The sequence below is a fragment of the Caenorhabditis elegans genome, chromosome V (genome assembly GCF_000002985.6).
Source record: "Caenorhabditis elegans chromosome V".
Lineage (NCBI taxonomy): Eukaryota > Metazoa > Nematoda > Chromadorea > Rhabditida > Rhabditidae > Caenorhabditis > Caenorhabditis elegans.
In genome coordinates, this window is record NC_003283.11 from 11,140,882 (window position 1) to 11,160,046 (window position 19,165).

General features: G+C 33.6%; 8 protein-coding genes and 1 non-coding gene across 10 annotated transcripts; 4 read left to right on the plus strand and 5 right to left on the minus strand.

Moving 5' to 3' along the window:
• The first annotated feature begins 599 nt into the window (after window positions 1-599).
• Window positions 600-2,240, plus strand: folt-1 (Folate transporter 1). Its single transcript, NM_073432.6, has 5 exons — window positions 600-929; window positions 973-1,273; window positions 1,345-1,788; window positions 1,832-1,973; window positions 2,021-2,240. Exons 1-5 carry the CDS (start codon window positions 617-619, stop codon window positions 2,180-2,182), a joined length of 1,362 nt encoding a protein of 453 aa, NP_505833.3. The 5' UTR covers window positions 600-616; the 3' UTR covers window positions 2,183-2,240.
• On the minus strand, window positions 2,070-3,913 carry C06H2.7 (F-box domain-containing protein; the record flags this gene model as incomplete). Of its 2 annotated transcripts, none has more annotated exons than NM_001380760.2 (5): window positions 2,070-2,765; window positions 2,817-3,116; window positions 3,164-3,298; window positions 3,343-3,552; window positions 3,812-3,913. In NM_001380760.2, 4 exons carry the CDS (start codon window positions 3,511-3,513, stop codon window positions 2,421-2,423), a joined length of 951 nt encoding a protein of 316 aa, NP_001368131.1. The 2 variants fall into 2 exon arrangements, with proteins under 2 accessions (NP_001368131.1, NP_001368130.1); NM_001380759.1 differs by having other exon boundaries at window positions 2,421-2,765; window positions 3,812-3,877.
• Window positions 3,914-6,025: 2,112 nt separating this feature from the next.
• Window positions 6,026-6,127, minus strand: T19C4.24 (uncharacterized protein; the record flags this gene model as incomplete). The annotated part of the gene is made up of 1 exon (NM_001380761.1): window positions 6,026-6,127. One exon carries the CDS (start codon window positions 6,125-6,127, stop codon window positions 6,026-6,028), a length of 102 nt encoding a protein of 33 aa, NP_001368143.1.
• Window positions 6,128-6,464: 337 nt separating this feature from the next.
• On the plus strand, window positions 6,465-6,856 carry nlp-33 (Neuropeptide-like protein 33). Its single transcript, NM_073433.7, has 2 exons — window positions 6,465-6,548; window positions 6,597-6,856. The coding sequence occupies exons 1-2, from the start codon at window positions 6,476-6,478 to the stop codon at window positions 6,746-6,748; spliced, it is 225 nt and encodes a 74-aa protein (NP_505834.1). The 5' UTR covers window positions 6,465-6,475; the 3' UTR covers window positions 6,749-6,856.
• Window positions 6,857-8,823: 1,967 nt separating this feature from the next.
• Window positions 8,824-10,442, plus strand: T19C4.1 (Secretory carrier membrane protein). The gene is made up of 4 exons (NM_073434.6): window positions 8,824-9,443; window positions 9,560-9,742; window positions 9,845-10,061; window positions 10,107-10,442. Exons 1-4 carry the CDS (start codon window positions 8,826-8,828, stop codon window positions 10,361-10,363), a joined length of 1,275 nt encoding a protein of 424 aa, NP_505835.1. The 5' UTR covers window positions 8,824-8,825; the 3' UTR covers window positions 10,364-10,442.
• srg-39 (Serpentine receptor class gamma) lies at window positions 10,382-11,552 on the minus strand. The gene is made up of 4 exons (NM_073435.4): window positions 11,055-11,552; window positions 10,877-11,003; window positions 10,637-10,824; window positions 10,382-10,589 (listed from the first exon to the last, which is right to left on the minus strand). The coding sequence occupies exons 1-4, from the start codon at window positions 11,547-11,549 to the stop codon at window positions 10,458-10,460; spliced, it is 942 nt and encodes a 313-aa protein (NP_505836.1). The 5' UTR covers window positions 11,550-11,552; the 3' UTR covers window positions 10,382-10,457.
• srg-38 (Serpentine receptor class gamma) lies at window positions 11,452-14,772 on the minus strand (the record flags this gene model as incomplete). The annotated part of the gene is made up of 5 exons (NM_182428.2): window positions 11,452-11,795; window positions 12,237-12,424; window positions 12,476-12,599; window positions 12,646-12,783; window positions 14,404-14,772. The coding sequence occupies 5 exons, from the start codon at window positions 14,770-14,772 to the stop codon at window positions 11,694-11,696; spliced, it is 921 nt and encodes a 306-aa protein (NP_872228.1). The 3' UTR covers window positions 11,452-11,693.
• Window positions 14,499-14,519, plus strand: 21ur-13270. Its single transcript, NR_069433.1, has one exon.
• Window positions 14,773-16,059: 1,287 nt separating the features above from the next.
• On the minus strand, window positions 16,060-17,166 carry srg-42 (Serpentine receptor class gamma; the record flags this gene model as incomplete). Its single annotated transcript, NM_001373107.2, has 5 exons — window positions 16,060-16,286; window positions 16,403-16,708; window positions 16,750-16,887; window positions 16,934-17,061; window positions 17,142-17,166. The coding sequence occupies 5 exons, from the start codon at window positions 17,164-17,166 to the stop codon at window positions 16,209-16,211; spliced, it is 675 nt and encodes a 224-aa protein (NP_001359659.1). The 3' UTR covers window positions 16,060-16,208.
• Window positions 17,167-19,165: the final 1,999 nt, after the last annotated feature.

Sequence of the window (19,165 nt, forward strand, 5' to 3'; positions counted from 1 at the left end):
CAATTGCGCTCCGTAGAAAAGCCATATCCTTTGCCGCGCACTTTATATTACCAGAGAGTTTTTCATATGTTTCTAAAACTTACTTTTTTTTTGAAATGTGGCAATTTTAAATGAGTATTAAAATCATGCCCATATACTTACTAGACGTTAAATGATAGTGATTGTTTACAATTTTTCGAGTTTATTGTTGATTAAAAATTGCATCATTTTTGTCTGCAACCGCAACGTATAATATTTAAAAATATTTTTCACCGGTCCATGAAAGTTTACTGTAGTCGTATTCGACGAGAAACGACAAAAACATGGGAACATGATTCTAAAATAAAAAGCGGCGATGTTTAAAATACCTCCGAGCCAAAACTAGAACACCACTTTTCCTATTACGATCACTTCGCTAAAACAAATAATATTATTTAAGATGTATTATAATCAAAAATAAACAATGTTACCATGTAACTATATTTAAATGATTCAAACTCTTAAAAGATTTATTTGCAAGTTGATTTCACACAATTCCTTTTTGAAATAATCGAATATTCTCTCCAAGTTTCCTTTTTTTGAAACTGTATTATTAACTTTATTTACATCTCTTATATTTTTCAGTAAATTAATCCAGATGAGCTGGCGTACCACCACCGCCATCCTTTGCCTCTACGGAGCCGTAAAGGAGTTTCGACCAGCTACTCCATTCCTCACTCCGTTTCTAGCATCACCAGAAAAGAATATAACATTAGATGAGCTATATTCTCAAGTATATCCATATTGGACATATTCCTATATGCTAGCTCTGATTCCCATGTTTATTCTAACTGATATCCTTCGTTACAAACCGATTGTAATGATTGAGGCGATTGGTTTGGTTGCCACATGGGCATTGTTAGTATTTGGTAAAGGAGTATGGCAGATGCAGATCATGCAAGTCTCTTTTGGTAAGAAGGTGCCATTTTTATTTATTTAAAATTTGAGTTTCAGGAGTTGCATCAGCTGCTGAAATTGCTTACTACTCTTATATTTATTCAATTGTTGATAGGAAACATTACAAAAGAGCAACATCTTATATTCGCGCAGCTGCTCTTATGGGAAAACTAGTTGCTTTTGGATTAGGACAGACCTTGATTTCAACTCACACATCTGATTATTTGGTTCTTAATCAAATCTCTCTGGGAGCAGTCTGTCTTGTCACAATCATTGCGATATTTCTGCCACGTGTCAAGTCGGAGAAAGCCAAAGTTTCAATGAGAGCACACGAGATTGTTGAGCAGCAAACTGTTGAGTAAGTTGTTATATATAAGATAAGATATAAGATAAGAAAAAACGACTTAATTAATTAAAACATTTTTTCAGATCTGTGGAAAGCGTACAAACGCCAAAAGCAGTAAAAATGAGCTACACCCGCGAATATTTCAAGAAAATATCAGAAGAGCTTCAAATCTGTTCAAAAAATCAAGAACTGTTGAAATGGTCATTGTGGTGGGCTCTTGCAAGTTGTGGAGTATATCAAGTACAAAACTATACCCAATCACTTTGGAAAGAATTGCAAAATAATCCTGATGACGTTGCAAATGGAGTTGTTGAATTTGTGAACACTGCTCTCGGAGCCTTTCTTTCATTATTCATTCATCATTTGTCAATCGACTGGACACGTCATGGACAAATGATTTTATTCATTACTTCTGCAATTGTTGCCGTTCTTTTATATTTATGCTCTCAAACAACAACTGTATTGGTAGCTTATTCTTCATATGTTGTTATCACTTCAATATATCATATGCTGATTACAGCTGCTTCGTAAGTTTTTATCATAAGAATTTGAAGTAAGATATGTTTTAAGAGCAAATGTAGCAAAAGAACTATCTTCAAATAATCATGGTCTCATATTCGGGTGCAATACATTTGTCGCAGTTTGTCTTCAATCACTTCTCACACTGGTTGTAGTAGATTCGCGGTTCTTACATCTTGATATTAGGACACAAGTGAGTTTTTGAAAATGTTCTAAAAATTGAATAAAATTTGATTTCAGTTTGTAATATACTCAGGATACTTTGCACTGGTCGCTTCAATTTTTGCTTTTTTCTTCATGATCTCTTTATTCTCTAAGAGCTCAAATGCTCATACTGCTCAAACAACCTATGAAGCTACAAATGAAATCCAGGAAGAAACAGTCTTTCTAGACCAAAATTGATTTAAAACTTTATAAGCATAATCATAAATACCTTCAAATAATAAAAACACCGTTTTTTACTAATAATACACGATAAGTTTGCTTGGCAACATCACACTTTGGAGTTTGATATGAAATGAAATAGGTGAAAGAAAATGAGAGAATGAATACAAATTGTTAGATTGTGAGGGTACAGATGAATATGATAAGATGACAAAGCTACAATAAAAGTTACAATGTGATTGGAAATTCTGAATATCTAGGCCAAAATCCAGCTAACAGTTTGATAACTGGTCAAATTTCCAGTTTCAAGAGGCTCGGTTCTTCGATTCATCAGAAGACGAGACGTTCCATCGATCCTTTGAGTGATTGTTCTTCTCCAATCGATTTCAGCTTCATTCCAATCCCGAACAATATCGACAAGTGGAACCTTAAAGAACCAACCGTGAATTTCACGCCGACTTGCTCTCCATTCATTGATACATTCTACAATCAATGGAAGTGATGCAGCTGTGACACTTGCGTTGATCCTGGCAATGTTCAGACGGAAGATTGTGATCAATTGGAAAAAAAGTAGTTGTTGACGGATTCTCAAATCCTTGATCTGAAACAAAGTCATGATCAAACGACGTTTCAGAATTATAAATCAACTTACGTTATTCACTGTTGCCACCATTTCATCAAATTTTCCAATATTCAACTCGACATTCATACATTCCAGGGAATTGATCAAGTCCTTTGTCTGTTGAGAAACTGTTTCTGCTCTGAGTTGAACTCGTTGAATGTTTGATTTGTTGAAAATCTTCAGAATTTCCGCCGTTGTATCCTTTGTAATCATATTCTCTCCAAAACGTAGAGTCAAAGTAACATCCGAATTCCTCAGAACACTGTTCCTTTTCTCGATGGTCAGAGGTCTCGCCTCGCCTCTCCATTGTCTGTGACCTCGATAAGTAGTCTGAAAACTAATAATTTTTTATTGAATTAAAATAAAATTAAACAAACCACAATTTTAGTTCCGTTCTCGATATTGAGGAATACATGAACTTCTGGCCCTTTTAGCTGATTTCTGAATTGAATGTAAACACTATTCATGCCCTTTGAAGCCTGCCGAAGATTTGCCAAATCATTGTGAGAAAGCTGAAAAAGAGTTAAAAATTTTGAAAATTCTATGGTGTACCTACCGTGCTGGCAATTTTCGCGATAACTTCCACTGGGACTTTGTCAAACTTTGATGGTCTTTCGATAGGAGGAAGTTGGATACCATTCGACTTTTCGGAGAATCCAAACTTTATTTTATTAGCATAAACGTAGAAATCCTCGTTGTCAAGTTTCTCCAACTTCGTGAAGAACATTCGGAAAAAGGGAAGAAACCAGCACATAATGACTGGCGTCTAAAAAGAAGGAGGGTGCAAAAGTAGATCAAAAGTGTTTTGATGGCGGGAATTCTTATAGATGATCACACCAAGGAAACACACAAACCAAAATAATTCAGGTCTGAGTCCTAATTTATAATCTTAAAAATAGTTTTTTAAAGTTACCTATGCATAAATCTTTTAAAAATTTTTTAAAAGTATTTTTTTAGTATTTTTTTGTTGAAAATTTTTGGCAAATCCGCTAAATTTGTAACAATATTCAAATCAAAAAACAAACCTCAAATGAATGAAACCAGTCAGAAACGGTGAAAACAAAACAAGAATATAAACGTCGAACCGGCATCCATCTGCTTGAAATTTTGAAATAATATCTAAAAACACATTTTACTGTCAATTGTCATGTAAATGAATCATGATATGAAATCATATGGAATGAAAAATTCTTCTGTGGGACTATATTGATTTTTTTTATTTTTATACGGGGAGAACGGAATTTTTTTTCGCTATCTGTTTGTGGGGGAGGAATGACAGAATATGACGGTTGCCCATAAATTTTTTTGCATGCTGGTCTTTTCTGTTCAATCGTGGGAAGTAAGCTCATGTCCAACTTTCAGTTATAATTTTAAGTGTTAGAAAATTAGGAGTTGTATAAAATGCAAGATAATATCGTCAACTCAAAAAGATTTACACAATCTTCATAGTTGTTTTATTTTCGGCCAAACATTATTTTGTCTTACAAAACTGTCCTAGATTTTTTAAACACACATCCGAAGAATTCCATGGCAGGCGGGTGCTTTTTCAGGCGACTCGTTAATTAAAAAAAATAAATAAAATCAATTTCAAGTTTATTTGAACATCGTTTGTAGACAAGAAATAGGCACAGGATAGACACTTATAATTTTTATGACCGATTTTCACAATTTAAAATTAATTTCAATGAGATTACTACGCTTTTGAAATGACAAATGTAAACATATGAATTTTGTAAACATATGAATTTTTCAACTCAAAACATTTTGTAATTGTATTACACGTACTCACATTGTCAGCTTTAAAAAATTGAAAAATTGACAAATTCAATCAGCCGCTGGTAAAAATAACACCCGAGAGCAATGAAGGTTCTAACTTTCAGAAAATCAAAAATGAGCTACCACATGGCTCATGTATTTTTTTCAACGAAAACAATAGATTGGCGAAAAAAAAAACGGAAAAATACTTTTCTTTTTTCACTTTTTCTCGTGGATCACTAATTCAGAGAAATAGACAACGAATGAGTTGGAAAATGATCACAAATGAGATAACTTACAATTAGCATTTGCATTGCATATTTTATTTCCGTTTCCTTTTTATTTCGTCATTGCTGAACCAATAAAAAATGAATAATTTCATATATTAATGGTTAAGAATTCTTAAGTATAAATCAAGCAGGGTTGCATTAATATTAAAAGGTTAATTTTCAAAGTTCCGATAATTTTTACGGCAAGAATAATTTTTTATAGTCGCTCCGGTCGTTCGTCCAACTTGACAAAGAGGGCGCCCGTCTCCTGGTTATTTTTTGAGGGGCTCGACTCTGCTCTTGAAAAACCTTCTTTTTGTTATGTGCGTACGGAAATGAAATAGGAATGAGAAGAATCGAAAGAGAAACCCACGAAGAGATATCTGTTCGTCATCAAATTCAACCTTTTTTTGTTAATAGCTAGATTTTATAATTGCTTATACAAGTTGACAGATACATTTTTAGTTATGCATTCGATTCCACGATTGATATTAAATAGTCAGATTTTCATAATGAAGACCATCTACTTTATGGGTTTTTCACTATTAGGAGAATTTCCAGGACTAAAATTAATGTTATTTTTAGATCAATCAAGTAATTTTCTGTATTTTGATAATAACTTTTAATGAAAGATGAAACATGGATGAAACAACATGGCAGAATAGGTCATTTTGTAGAATTGACGAAAATAACTGCCGCCCACATACTTCATTGTGTCTGCATGGAAATCTTATCTGAAACACAACACAAAAAGCTCAAAAATCAGACGAAATTTGAAAATCATTTTCGCATATAAAAGAAAGACATATTTTATTTATCAATCAGATTTTCTGCTTCTTCGAACGACAAAATTTCAATACCTAAAAGAAATTCTAAACATCAGGAAAAAAATTAAACATCAGGAATAGCGATTCTGAGTTTAATGATTTAGCAAGAATTATGTTTCAGTTTTACATTGTAAAATTCGAAAGCATTTTAGTTTCACAGATTTATTTATAAGTTTTTTCAATTGCCGTAATGAATATTTAAAAAAATATAATTTTTTCAAGAATTTTTCAAGCTTTTGCGTAACAGCATAAGCCACATTATTAGAAAGACATATGAGATTTCCGTGATCTTCTGGACAACTTTGAACAGAACCAATCAAGTATCCAAATCAGAAAAAGCGTGACTGCCGACCGATCAGTCTGTTTCATTGATAACACAATACCATAATCACAAATCAGAATGGGAAAGTCGCGTTACACTGGAGATGAGGAAGAAGAGTTGCCGAAGATGTTGATTCGCCGAAGACGATGGTGAAGCTGATGATGTCATGATCGCTGAGTGGTCATTTTTCTTTTTCTTTAGCCTAAATAGTTACTCATTTGATTTTGTTTTCTCAAATAAATTAAAGAACAGTTTATTTCCGATTTCAAGTACGAATTAGAAAAGAAAAAGTGTATCGGTCAATAGACAGTTCGAATCAGAAGTCGACGAATTAAGATGTGTAAGGTCATTTATGTTACCTTCTGACCAGAAGGTTAAAGCAATATAATATGACGTGAGTGAAGATGTCTTCGTCTCCGCCTTAATAGTACTGACTGTAGGGCGAAGAACAAGAAAAAGGGCGGAATAAAAATAGTATATAAACGAAATGAGATTGTCACTTGATATCATCAGATCATGATTTCGACTTCACTTCTTCTAGTTGTGCTTCTCTTTGCCATATTGGCTATCGTTGATGCCCAGTGGGGATGTAAGTTTTCAATAACTTGTTTCTGAAATTTTAAACTTTTTATTTTAGATGGTGGTCCATATGGTGGATATGGCGGTGGATACGGTGGTGGACCATGGGGATACGGAGGTGGATGGAGAAGAAGACACTGGGGAGGATATGGTGGAGGACCATGGGGAGGATATGGAGGTGGACCATGGGGAGGATACTACGGAAAGTAAATGCAATGATACCTCAACGATCTTCTGCTCTTCAATTGTACATTTTAAAACATACTGCTCTTTCTTGTCATAGTATTTATTCAGTTCAGAATGAAAGCATTTCCATTTATTTTAATGTTTAATGTTTCAATTGGATAATATTATTAATAGTTACTTGAATCAGAAAACATATGCTTAAAAAAATGGTGACTAATTGTAAAATAGCTTGACCCTGATTTCGTTGATATTCTAGATACTCACAAGTTTTTCTAAGGTTAAACTGGAAGCAGAGTACGCTATCAAATCATGATACGTGATTTGTTTATTCAGCAGATTATCGCTTATCAAAACTTAAACCTTTCAGATATTCAGGTCAAAACCTGTTCACACCTGACAAACTTGCTAACCTTTTCTCTATGTTTCATCCATTTCATCCGAATCAATTAATCATGAATCCATCCACAACATAGATACTATGTTACAATCTCATTTTCCTCGAAATTAGACTTGGCTTGGATTCAGGAGAAAACCCAAGATAAAATGTAGAAGAACGGACAGAGAGAAGATAATCGAGATATATATGCGGTCTACGAGAGAACACGTTCTTTTCCCGCTTTTTTTCAAGTTTCTTTCTCGCCTTCCTGGCACTTGGATCTTTGCAGTTTTTCAAACGTTTTTGTCTGTTGTGTTTATCCTAAATTTCTGCTAATGGGGTGTGCCCTCTGGTATGAGATTTTATCTATTATCTTGGTTTACTCATCACTTTCGAATGTCCTTTCCACGCCTTCTTTTTAAACACCTGAACATTTACTACGATTTTTCAAACTTTTGTTTGATTGTTAATATGATTACTTCAATTTAGAAACTAACACTTTTGTTAATTTTGTTAATTTTTGAATAAACAAGAAGTGAAAAAAATGTTGCTTTGTAAGTCCAGACCCAGTGCGAAACCCTTGCGCGTAAAATATGTCAAAATTCACATCTTCAGACGCCTACGTAATACGAAGTTATGAACAAACTTCTTAATTACGGGTATACAACTTACTTTCCTGTTTGATATGTTTTATACTGTTATAATGGAGAATAGTTGCTAGGATCCAATCAAAACTCTCGATAGTTTTTTAAAGCAGTAATAGGGGTCATTTCAATGTTTACTCACCCAGATTGAATTTCACTATGTACATGACCGGTTAAGCTTCTTTAACTCACTGAGCTTCGTAATCCCACATGTTGTTCTGCTATGATGTTGGTCGTTATTCACTTTTATTCATGAAATATTTTCTTCTGGTATTCAGAAACGTTTTTGATATTAAGCGGAAGAAAACTAGTGAAAACAAGAAATCAGATGAAACAGGTGAACAAATTTAACTTTTTAAATCTTTGTCAAGTCTTCAGTCTGTATCCCATTAGTATCACAGCGAAATTTGAATACGAATCGTAGTGTTCGTTGTTTCCCCATTCTTGACTGATAACTCTGATCTCTCTTATTATTGCCGACTTGTTGCCGTATGAAAGCGACGGATCAATTCAAGGTCGGGCGGTCGGAAGCCAGAAATATAATGTGAGATATAGATACGCAGAAAGAATTGTGGGATAGACCACCTATGAAGTTATCACATTCCTTCGCATTCTCTTGCATTTCACTACTATTCGTTCGGACCTAATTATATTTTCCAATTAAATAGATTTCTCTAATGTTCCTTATACTGCTTTGATAAACAAATTGCTTATTTACCTAGTCCCTCTTACTTTCGTTGCTTTGTTTTCATCAATACCATATTTCCTTAAATAAAAAAATATTCGCAGGATACAGAAAACGGTTTCTTGATGTATATATTTATATTTCTTTTATCTTATCAATCTAAAAAAAAGTTATAATAATATCCTATCTTGACAAATTTTGATACGATTTTCCGTTGGAGCCTGTAATATATTTTTGTATGATAAAAAACATCTTACTTACTTTGCACTCAATTACGGATTTTACCAAATCAATTAAATGTAATCACGTGTTTTGTTAGTGCGAAGTACATCAATAATTTTGAAACTCGTCCAAATTCTGCTTTTCAATACCTATATTAATGAGTACTTTTCAGTAATGAGCCACCCATCAAAAACCTATTTTCAAAACGTTGATACACATGATGAATACAATGATGAAGCAGCTGGTGCACCTGAAATGACTGGAACACTTTCAAAACAATTTCAACCAAAAAAGTACAAAGACGGTACAAAAATGTGGAACGCGGAGCAACAAGAAGAAACTTATTCGTATACTCCATTCAAAGCTGCCACATTGAATAGAACCCCAAAGCCTACAAGAGACTCAGTTCACAGTGGAACTCTCCGACCACCAAAGATGTCTCCATTCGTATATGCAACAGATGAATTTAGTCCACCATCAGCACCTGCTACCCCAAAAATTGGAAGAACACGTCCAGAAAGTGCAGCTGGAACAATGACTCGAGAACAGAAGCTCACATGGGGAAGACCTCCTCCAGCATCACATTTTAGATCAGCTTCTTCAATGAGTCATGGAAGACAACCACACCATGGAAGTGAATTTGTTCCATTATCAATGGTTGCTCCACCAATGCATCCAATGGCTCAACAATATCAATCATTTAACACAATTCCAAGAGGAGATCAACAAATGCAACAAAGGGAAGCAATGCATTCTCATTCTGGTCCATTTTATCCACTAGGAACACCACAAGTTAGTTTTTCAATAATGAAACATTAATTTTTCTTTTCGTTTGTAAAAATACTTTTTAAAAACATAAACTAGAAAGTCTGAAAATAATGTTTCGACTATATTGTTTATAATTCCAGATTCATTCAAGGCCACCATCGGCAGTCCCATCAATGGGTCATCCAGTTCCATTATCTCAAATGGGAGCATTTGTGCCACCAATGCTTGAACAAAAGCCATCACCGCGAGCAGTTACCGCTCAGCTTGCAATTAGAACACCTTACCTCAACTGGAATATGATTAGTATTGTGTGTTGTTTACAGGTAACTTTTTAAAACTTTTATCCTAGTTTGAACAGGAACAAGTTCTTAAATCTGTTTGGAAAGTTATAAAACTTCAAGGTACTAAATCAAATATGATTCCAGGTGATGGCTTGCCTTGGAATCTTCTTAGTAGGAGTTTCACGAATCTTTTACGGTGCCCTTTGGGCTATTGGAATTGAAATAATTTTTGCGACGGTTGCATTATTCCCATCACTGGCTGGTATTTATGCAGTTAAGAAAGGCAGCTATTCTGCAGCGATCTTCTGTTTTACTGCAAATGCGATGGAGAACGTGGTTGCCGTTGTGCCATTCCTTTTTGGTCAGTAGAAATATATACTACTTTATGATAAATATCAAATTTCAGGTCTTTTCCCAGTTTTTCCATACATCTTTCCTAAAGCTGATGGAAAACTATTTGTTTCTGATAATGAGCCAATTCTTCTTGATCTGTTACTTAGCTTTCTGGTAATTCTGCAAACAATTTTGGCCTTCTACATGTCAGTTCTTGGATGCAAAGCAGGGGGTGCCGTTATGAGTTCAGTTGATGAGATCAAGCTACAAAATAATATGAAGGCGGCATTCGAAGAAGGCCATGATGGACTCCCATTTAAAACTATTTAACATCACCATAAAAATATATATTTTCTCAATTTATCTATAGAATAAATTAATAATTCAAAAAAATAAACAATTATTATTATTACTTGATTATCAATCAAAATCTAATGCTGGCTCTTGAGTCTGATACATCATTTTGCTGTTGAGTCGGTCCCACACGGGAATTGTGTGGCGCTACGTCAACGACTGCAGACCCTAATCCGAATATTTTCCGAATTCGGGTTCTGATCTAAAAACGAGTAAATTAGTCATTTCAAAATAAAAAGTTGAACTGACCGGTTCACAGAGAGCAACAAGAAGCCATGGTTGCATGACAGTGAATAAATCACTGATGATCGGAAGGACATAGGTGTGAAAAGTGCTGTACATCGGAGAATTCGGATATTCATTCAGAACAAATGTTATAAAGGCTCCAAGAGTTTGCACAGCCGAAGTTACAGTAATGAGAATTAGAAAATTGGCTTCTGAGATTGAAAAATAATTTGAATTCTTAAGAAAAAAAAATTACAAGCTTACCCATGTTTGCCTTCATCTCAATTGAAGCCTTCCAGACAATGGAGCAACTTTTGATGTTACAAATAAGAGAACATAGAGTACATACTCCTTGAAAATAGATCAGTGGGGTGAACAATAAGTTTGTGGGCTGTAAATGATGGTTTCATTCATGTTTAAAAGATTTTCAAAATAAACTAACTAAGTCACATCTAAGAACAAACGTATCATCAGATCTATTTCCAAATTGGCATGTACTGTAGAAAAGCTGACTAGTGTTGATAAATGGGAGCAGATTAATAGCGAATATCAAAATAAATGAGTATTTGATCCAAAGTCGTTCAAATAAAAAGTGATTCCAAATGATCGAAAGACGATTAATTGAGATGATGGAAGTAATAGCATATTGTACATATGACATGTTGTACATCAAGGAATACATTATGTTTAAAGTGAAATTATTTTCAAGCATCAAGTATATCGATGACAATGCACATGTCTGACACGTCACAGATGAAAGTTTAAGTGTATAAAATGTGATGCCTGTTGTTAAAGTATTCATCAAAAAATCAAGCAAATACCAGACAAAAAAAGATGATTTGAACTTTTTCCAATGTTTTATTATTACATAAACAGTGATGAGGTACAGTATCATAGAGGGAATCAAGTAGAACAGAGTGATCAAGAAGAACCACATTTAAAGAAATTTGGAGCAAAATGAGAAGTTGCAAAAAAAAAGAGTAAAAATTTATACTCATTGAATCATGGATCCCTAGAGATGTTTAAAGGGCGCGGAGATTACATAAAAGTGTAAGATTAATAATGAGTTCCCGGTAGGAGCCTATGTGTTTGAAGCAACATCTAGGCGACTCATTGAGGCCGGAATCAAACAATTGTGAAGCATGCAGATGTTAACCATAAGATGTGCGACGTGTTTTCGAATCTGAAAATAAATGTTGAAAGTTATAACAGATTTCAGAAGGTGGAGCAAAGGTAGCTTAAAATTGGTGGATTACAAAATTGACACCTTAAAAAAGACGTTTCATTCGAGGTCTGAACATTTTTTAAAGCCTACTACTACACAGACTCAATCAAATCATAATTGTCTTGATTTTTCCCATCTACATTTATTGAACTTTCATACTTCACAAATCACAGTTTATTTTTGCTATAACATCACTTTAAGAGACACTTATGAACTCTCATTAGGTTAAATCAACGTTCAAGGTTCAAAATTACATTAGTTAGATCCAAAAATTTGAACCTAAATTTATGACTAATCAGATCATACATATTCTGCAGTTTAGTCTCTTGAAATTTGGAAACATCACTTTCTATGTCTACACGCAGTACATATCCCGAAGGTATTCCACAAAATACTTACTCCTTTACAGAAAATAATAAGAAGGGTTGGCTGGATCAGGGACAAAGCATCACTGACATATGGGAGAGCTGTGTTGGTTACTTTGTAGGTTGTCGAGTCAGAAGCTGCACTTTTCATAGCAAGAGTCAAAATTGTTCCTAAAACTTGAATGGCACTGGCGAGAGCAGTTACAATGAAGAAATTGTATTCTGAGATTTTGAATTCAATTTTTTTTAACCGGAGAGATGAATATAACTCACCTAGGTTTTTTGGTTTAAACGGGAATGTTCGAATTTTCAAGTAACTGATAAAATTGCTAATCATAGTTACGACCGTACATGATACCATAAAACAGCTCAAGGTGGTAAATATATCCTTGATGTTCTGTAATTGAATTTTATCAACAACTCTTGATATAAACTGGACTTACATATTTACTTGCCAAAGAAAATTTGTCAGCCACTGCGTTGTATTGAAAGTAGGTATCATACAGAAAAATATGATAGGTTACAAAAAATGGAACTATAAATATCACCCCCATTACAACCCAACCATGTCGTCTCCATAACTGAAAAAAGTAGAGTTACCGTATTTCTTCTACAGTGCTCCACATAATGATACGGCCACCCCCAAATTTTGGTATAACTCAAAACTGGGTTGAGATAGCAAAACATAGTTTCTTGTGAAAATGTTCGCTGTACTGGCTAACTTCCAGATAAGTATTGGAAATATACCTGAACCGTTCGTAAAAAAAGATAAACCATTTTTTCATGAAAAACCATATAAAAAAACACAAAATGATACGGCCACCCTTGGTTTTTGTTTTCTTTTTTCGTTTTTTTTGCAATTTTTTTTGCTAAACGTTAGGTTTCATGTTCGTTTGTGTTTTTACAGCTATGGGTCGTGGAATATCTTTAACTGACTACGAAAAAGGACAAATTGTGCAAAATTATCTCAAGGCTTCTCGGATCGTCAGATTTTTCGTGATTTGAAACGTTTGAGAGATATGATCACTCGATATGCTTCAAATCCTGCCGCTTATTGCACCAAAAAGTCTTCTGGTCGCCCACCACTCCTTTCTGGTAGAGACAAGCGAAAAATCGTTCGTCGAGCATTCAATTGAACAGTGACTTGCTCGAAAAGTAGAAGCGAGATGAACCTGGCAGTGTCTGTTGAGACCGTACGTCGTGTCCTTCGAAGTCCCAGTTTATCAAAAGACGAAAATTAATAAAGGCTAATTTCATTACCGAAAAAAAAAAACCAAAAACTGGGCTTGAATAATTATACCATAATCCTCACTTGTCTCCGTTAGTTCTCTGGCTGATTTAAGCAAACTGAATACGATTTTGGCAGTGTTTTTCGGTAATGAAATTAGCCTTTATTAATTTTCGTCTTTTGATAAACTGGGACTTCGAAGGACACGACGTACGGTCTCAACAGACACTGGCAGGTTCATCTCGCTTCTACTTTTCGAGCAAGTCACTGTTCAATTGAATGCTCGACGAACGATTTTTCGCTTGTCTCTACCAGAAAGGAGTGGTAGGCGACCAGAAGACTTTTTGGTGCAATAAGCAGCAGGATTTGAAGCATATCGAGTGATCATATCTCTCAAACGTTTCAAATCACGAAAAATCTGACGATCCGAGAAGCCTTGAGATAATTTTGCACAATTTGTCCTTTTTCGTAGTCAGTTAAAGTTATTTCACGACACATAGCTGTAAAAACACAAACGAACATGAAACCTAACGTTTAGCAAAAAAAATTGCAAAGAAAACGAAAAAAGAAAACAATAACCAAGGGTGGCCGTATCATTTTGTGGATTTTTTTATATGGTTTTTCATGAAAAATGGTTTATCTTTTTTTACGAACGGTTCAGGTATATTTCCAATACTTATCTGAAAGTTAGCCAGTACGGCGAACATTTTCACAAGAAACTATGTTTTGCTATCTCAACCCAGTTTTGAGTTATACCAAAATTTGGGGGTGGCCGTATCATTATGTGGAGCACTGTATTAGTATGGCTGCAATACTATTTTTGGAAGGTCTTCCCGCTTGCAATACTATTAAGGAGTGTAATACTAATTTTCGGAGGTTATTCGAGGGGCAATACTAATAGGGAGTGCAAGTCTAATAGGGAGGCCATACTAATAGAAGAAATACGGTAAATACTTTAAAAAGGTAGTTTTACCTGTTCAAAAAATTTGGGGTACAATACAATCGACATTCGATTTATTGCTACTGTTGTAGTCAATCCATATTGTACAAAAGCCATGTTGAATTGGATGACAAATTGGAATTGGCTCATAAATGATGGAACAGATTGTTCTTGGAAATATTTGTGAAGGGTACATTCAGCACAGGTCGCAGTTGGCATTTTAACAGAAAACATTGCATTTACGAACGTGATGGTGTTGATGATGAATTCAAAAATATAGAACTGATAGAAAGAAGATTTTACATTTTTCCAGTGGAGTATAATTATCACTACAGTAACCGCATATAATGTCAAAGACGGAACTGCATAGATCAAAGAGATAGTGACACAATTCAGACTCATAACAAAATGAGAAATGAGACAGAACCACCGACAGCGTCCTCATTGAATGATACTTGAGAATTCTCGGGAGATATGACGAACTGCTTGTTTTGCACACACAAAAATAAGGTTGCTCCTAGAGAATCCCATTTACGTCTTTTAGAGATAAATATTACAATTTCCCATAAAAATAAAACATGTCGGCTGACATCTCTCTGTCCTAACCTTCTATTGCCAAGAACATTTCAGATTAACAGTTTCCGTCAAAATAAATATGAAAATGAACGTCCCAAATTGTATAACTAAAAGCTTTCAGAACTACAGAATGAGGGAATCTATGCGTTAAAATGGAATGAAGTCACTTTATTGAGTTTGAACAGGTTTGAAATGTGCACATGTGTTCTTTTTCATTAATTTCGAACATTGTGCACACGTTCCACAGAGTTCGTGATTTTGCCCACTTTTTGAAACATCTGGAATTCACGTTCGTGTATTTTTGAAATTTGCAGAACCACGTCAAATATCCCGACATTGGTTTTTCCAACTCAGATCATAACTACTAAAACTATATCAGAAATTGCTCAAAAGTCTTAAATTGGTTGTGGAGTGGAGGCGAACCAAATCGTTCATGCGGTTGGTTAAATTTTTGGTGTTGTAGTAATGTTGCAAAATGTATTTGAATACAGTTATGAAGCCATTTTTCTACACTTCTTAATTTTCCGACACTACTTAGCCCCATTCAAAACAATTATCAATTTATGATATCTCCCAAGTAGTATTGTTTTGATGTCAAATTTAGTTTTCGTGTCATTTTACCAATCGAACGTCTGTTCTAACATCCAAGTAATCAGCGTTAAATTTCCAAAATGTATTATTCCATCTTCCATCTTGAAAGTAACTGGCAATCACATAACTCAAAACACTGAAAATTGTTTAAAAATAGTGGATTTTATTCAAATAACTTTTTCAGCCATTTCTGACAATTTATTTTCAAAAATCGATAAAAATCCTTTTTAATGTTCTTCGAAAAGATAAATTACTCAAGTCAATCTAGAAACCATGAAAGCGTTTTGAAACAGTAAACAATCCCTTGCTCGCATACGCTTTTAATGGTCACATGATGAAAGTTGGCTAGACAAAGCATTTTTAATTGTAATGTGCACTAATCAACTTCACGCGTCACAATTATTGCTGATTAGTCAACTGTCTGCACTTTGAATGAATATAATAAAATGTTAGTTAGAGAATACTCACTGATAATCTCAAATTCTGTTAAAAGACAATAAGACATGAAAATTTAGGGACAGTTATGATCACCAGTTTGTTTTTTAGTCTTTCGATACAATACACTATATAGAAAATTTTATTTAGTGAGAAACTTCTTCTTAATATTTTGAAACATTGCAAAAAAAGTTGAGAACAGTTTCAAATGTTTTTGGAAGTTGAGAACCCAATCGCTAGTTTGTAATTGATTGAACTTGAACAAGTTGTACTTTTTTGTGGATTCCAAAAATAGATTTCACTTCCTTTCTGATCTGAATATTTTAAAAATTAAATTTGGAAATTGACAAGGAAATTGTCTCTGAAAAGGGCCAGGCCGAAAAAGTAAGGAATAAATGCTATTCCTGTCTCTGTTAGAAATAAAACTCACTGCATTACTGAAAAATAGTAACAACCAAGGTTGAACTAGAGATAATCCATCACTGACAAAGGGCATGATTGTTGACAGTATAGGGTAAATTGATGTTCTGAATTTTAAAAGAATAACTGTAACAATTGCTCCAATAAGTTGAAATAATGTTGTAATAGACATAATAATCAAGAAATTAGATTCCGCTTTCTTCCTTTGAATATTCAAACTTCTCAAAAATATGACACTGGCTGCATTGAATAAAATTGAAAGAACTGTAAGTATACACAAAGATGGAATAAGAATGTTGTAGATATCATTGAATGGCTGCAAAATGGCTTTAAACTTCGACAAAATAGTTAACCTACAAGATTGGGAGTTACCAAAACATAAATATCACGAGTGGAGTATCTTATTTCAGACTCCATTATAACTACTTTGTAAGTGGAAAGAAATGGTAGAAAATAAATGAGTACAACAAAAAGCCATGTGAACTTTTTCCAAATCTAAATTTTTACATGAATATGTGTGTTTGTTTGTTGGTTTGTTTACCGGTTCAAACACTTTGTGATTTATTAAAACAGTTAGACGATTCAAAGAAACCATAGTTGTTAGAGAATATTGAACGTAAGCCATATGAAATGACATTGCAGAAATAAATGACAATGGAGCGAAATCGCCTAAATATGTTTATAGATTTATTTAATTTTTTTTGTTGTTTAATACGTCGAATTTTAAACAATCATTTTTTAATGTATACCTTGATATTGATTACACCTCTCCATTATATTATTTGTTTGTTTTCCTAAATATTTTCAAAAGAAATATATTTTCCATTTAAATTTCTTCCAACTTTCCTAAATTCTTTGAAAATGCCACGGGAAAATTTTGATAACATCACGAGTTGATTTTTATCGAGTTTTTTGTGAGCAAATTAGTTTTGCAAGAATGCAAAAACTTTTTAGATAGCGAATTAAATAACCAATGGAACACTGCAGAACTCTCAAAAAGTTAATAAAACGTATAATTTGCTAGACAAGAAGGAAGTTAGATTATCATTTGTGACTAATGGAGATTTGCACGATTGTTTTAATCATCAGTTTGATATAATTTAAACGTAAAGAATTTTATTGTTATCCAAATTTCAGATTTTTTTTTGGAAAAATTATCTGTTACAAAATAATCACAAACGAGCCAAACCCAGTCTCATAAAAAATGGTGCCAACAAGCAATCATAACAGGTAATACTGCCAAGTCTCAATATTACAAATGCGATGATAAATGTGAAGGTGTTCATTAGAGCATCAAATATGTAGATTCCAAAAAATGAAGAATCAAAAATTTTTCTGTGGGTTATTATAACAAAAGAAGTTAATAGATAAAGTGCAATAGATGGTAAACCATAAATAGTGGAAGATATGACAAGAATCAGATCAGTATTCATTTTAGCTTTGTTCTTAAAAATGAATGAGTCCAAACTTTAGGCTTCTGGAAATTTAAGATTTTCGATAAAAACCTGGGAAATTGAACAATGGCTCTAGAAAAGAATATTCGGAATGTCAAAAAAAAGTTAATGGGAAATGTAAAACTGCAAAGCTATTGTTTCGGTGGTTGAAAGATTTAATCGAGTATTACAATGAGTGTTTCAAATACTTTTTTCTCAATATGCGTATTGAATTACAAGTTTTTTAAAAATAAACATGATTGAATATGTCAGTAATTCGTGCACAAGGAGACTTTAAAAAAGTTTCCTCTTTCGAATAATCAAAACTTACGCGCTTCAACGGGTTACAAGATTTTATTATTTTATTTAAATTTACGCATCGCCGCTCAGTCTCGCTGTTCAACAAATTGAACGACATCAAGGACCAGTCTATTTATTCGCGTAACTTTTAACATTTATTACTTACCGTATATTCTCTATTAGTGCTGCATCTCCAGTAGTACTGCAGTCTCTAATAGTGCTGCATTCAAAAAAGGTCCGAAAAATAGTGCTGCAGTCTCTATTATGGGGTTATTCAAGTAGTGTCGGAAAATTAAAAAGTGTAGAAAAATTACGTCACAACCTTATTCAAGTAGATAAAAACATGTATTTAAATACATTTGTGACGTCACAAATGTATTTAAATACATTTTGCTACATTACTTGAATAACCCCATTAGTGCTGCACCCCATTTTCTATTGAAAGAGTAACTTGACAGTTTCGCTATTTTTTGGTATTTTTTTGTATATTTTTGATGATTTTTTGATAATTTACGAAAGTAATTGAATTATTGGGTCTGTTTGTTACAAAAGTTCGCAATTTTTATGAATTTCTGCTTAAAAAATGAGCTTTTGTGACTAAAAACTAGTGATCTATAATTGAAAAAAGCCGTTCGAAAATTAATGCTGCAGTCTCCTGTATTACTGCAGTTTCTAATAGTGCTGCATTAAAAAAGAACCTGGAAATTAGTGCTGCATGCAGCACTAATAGAGAATATACGGTATATGGGTGCTTCATGTGTTTACTAACCCGAAAGAATTGTGTTTTTTTTTGAAAATTAAAGTTTCACATTCAACAAAACCTCATTTCTTAAAAAAAGTTCCCAAACCATCATAGCAAATCACACTTCCGAGTTGAATGGATGCATTTACTTTATGAAAAATTCTATAAGAACATCGAATATAAAAATTTAAAATTTGTATGCTTTATTATGAGAAAAAAACATTAAAACTAACAATGGTGTGGGAGGTACACTGAACAATATGGAAACACTACACTTTTCGTAGAAGCTTTATTTTTA

Excerpts from the sequence above, each read along its gene's own strand:
- folt-1 (NM_073432.6), top strand. The coding sequence starts at position 617 with ATGAGCTGGCGTACCACCACCGCCATCCTTTGCCTCTACGGAGCCGTA. Across the intron at positions 1,274-1,344 it reads GTTGAGCAGCAAACTGTTGA|ATCTGTGGAAAGCGTACAAA; the intron begins GTAAGTTGTTAT and ends ACATTTTTTCAG. Across the intron at positions 1,974-2,020 it reads ATCTTGATATTAGGACACAA|TTTGTAATATACTCAGGATA; the intron begins GTGAGTTTTTGA and ends ATTTGATTTCAG.
- nlp-33 (NM_073433.7), top strand. The coding sequence starts at position 6,476 with ATGATTTCGACTTCACTTCTTCTAGTTGTGCTTCTCTTTGCCATATTG. Across the intron at positions 6,549-6,596 it reads CGTTGATGCCCAGTGGGGAT|ATGGTGGTCCATATGGTGGA; the intron begins GTAAGTTTTCAA and ends TTTTTATTTTAG.
- T19C4.1 (NM_073434.6), top strand. The coding sequence starts at position 8,826 with ATGAGCCACCCATCAAAAACCTATTTTCAAAACGTTGATACACATGAT. Across the intron at positions 9,444-9,559 it reads ATCCACTAGGAACACCACAA|ATTCATTCAAGGCCACCATC; the intron begins GTTAGTTTTTCA and ends TTATAATTCCAG. Across the intron at positions 9,743-9,844 it reads GTATTGTGTGTTGTTTACAG|GTGATGGCTTGCCTTGGAAT; the intron begins GTAACTTTTTAA and ends ATATGATTCCAG.
- srg-39 (NM_073435.4), bottom strand. The coding sequence starts at position 11,549 with ATGTGGTTCTTCTTGATCACTCTGTTCTACTTGATTCCCTCTATGATA. Across the intron at positions 11,004-11,054 it reads TTGTTCTTAGATGTGACTTA|CCCACAAACTTATTGTTCAC; the intron begins GTTAGTTTATTT and ends CATCATTTACAG. Across the intron at positions 10,590-10,636 it reads TTGTTGCTCTCTGTGAACCG|ATCAGAACCCGAATTCGGAA; the intron begins GTCAGTTCAACT and ends ACTCGTTTTTAG.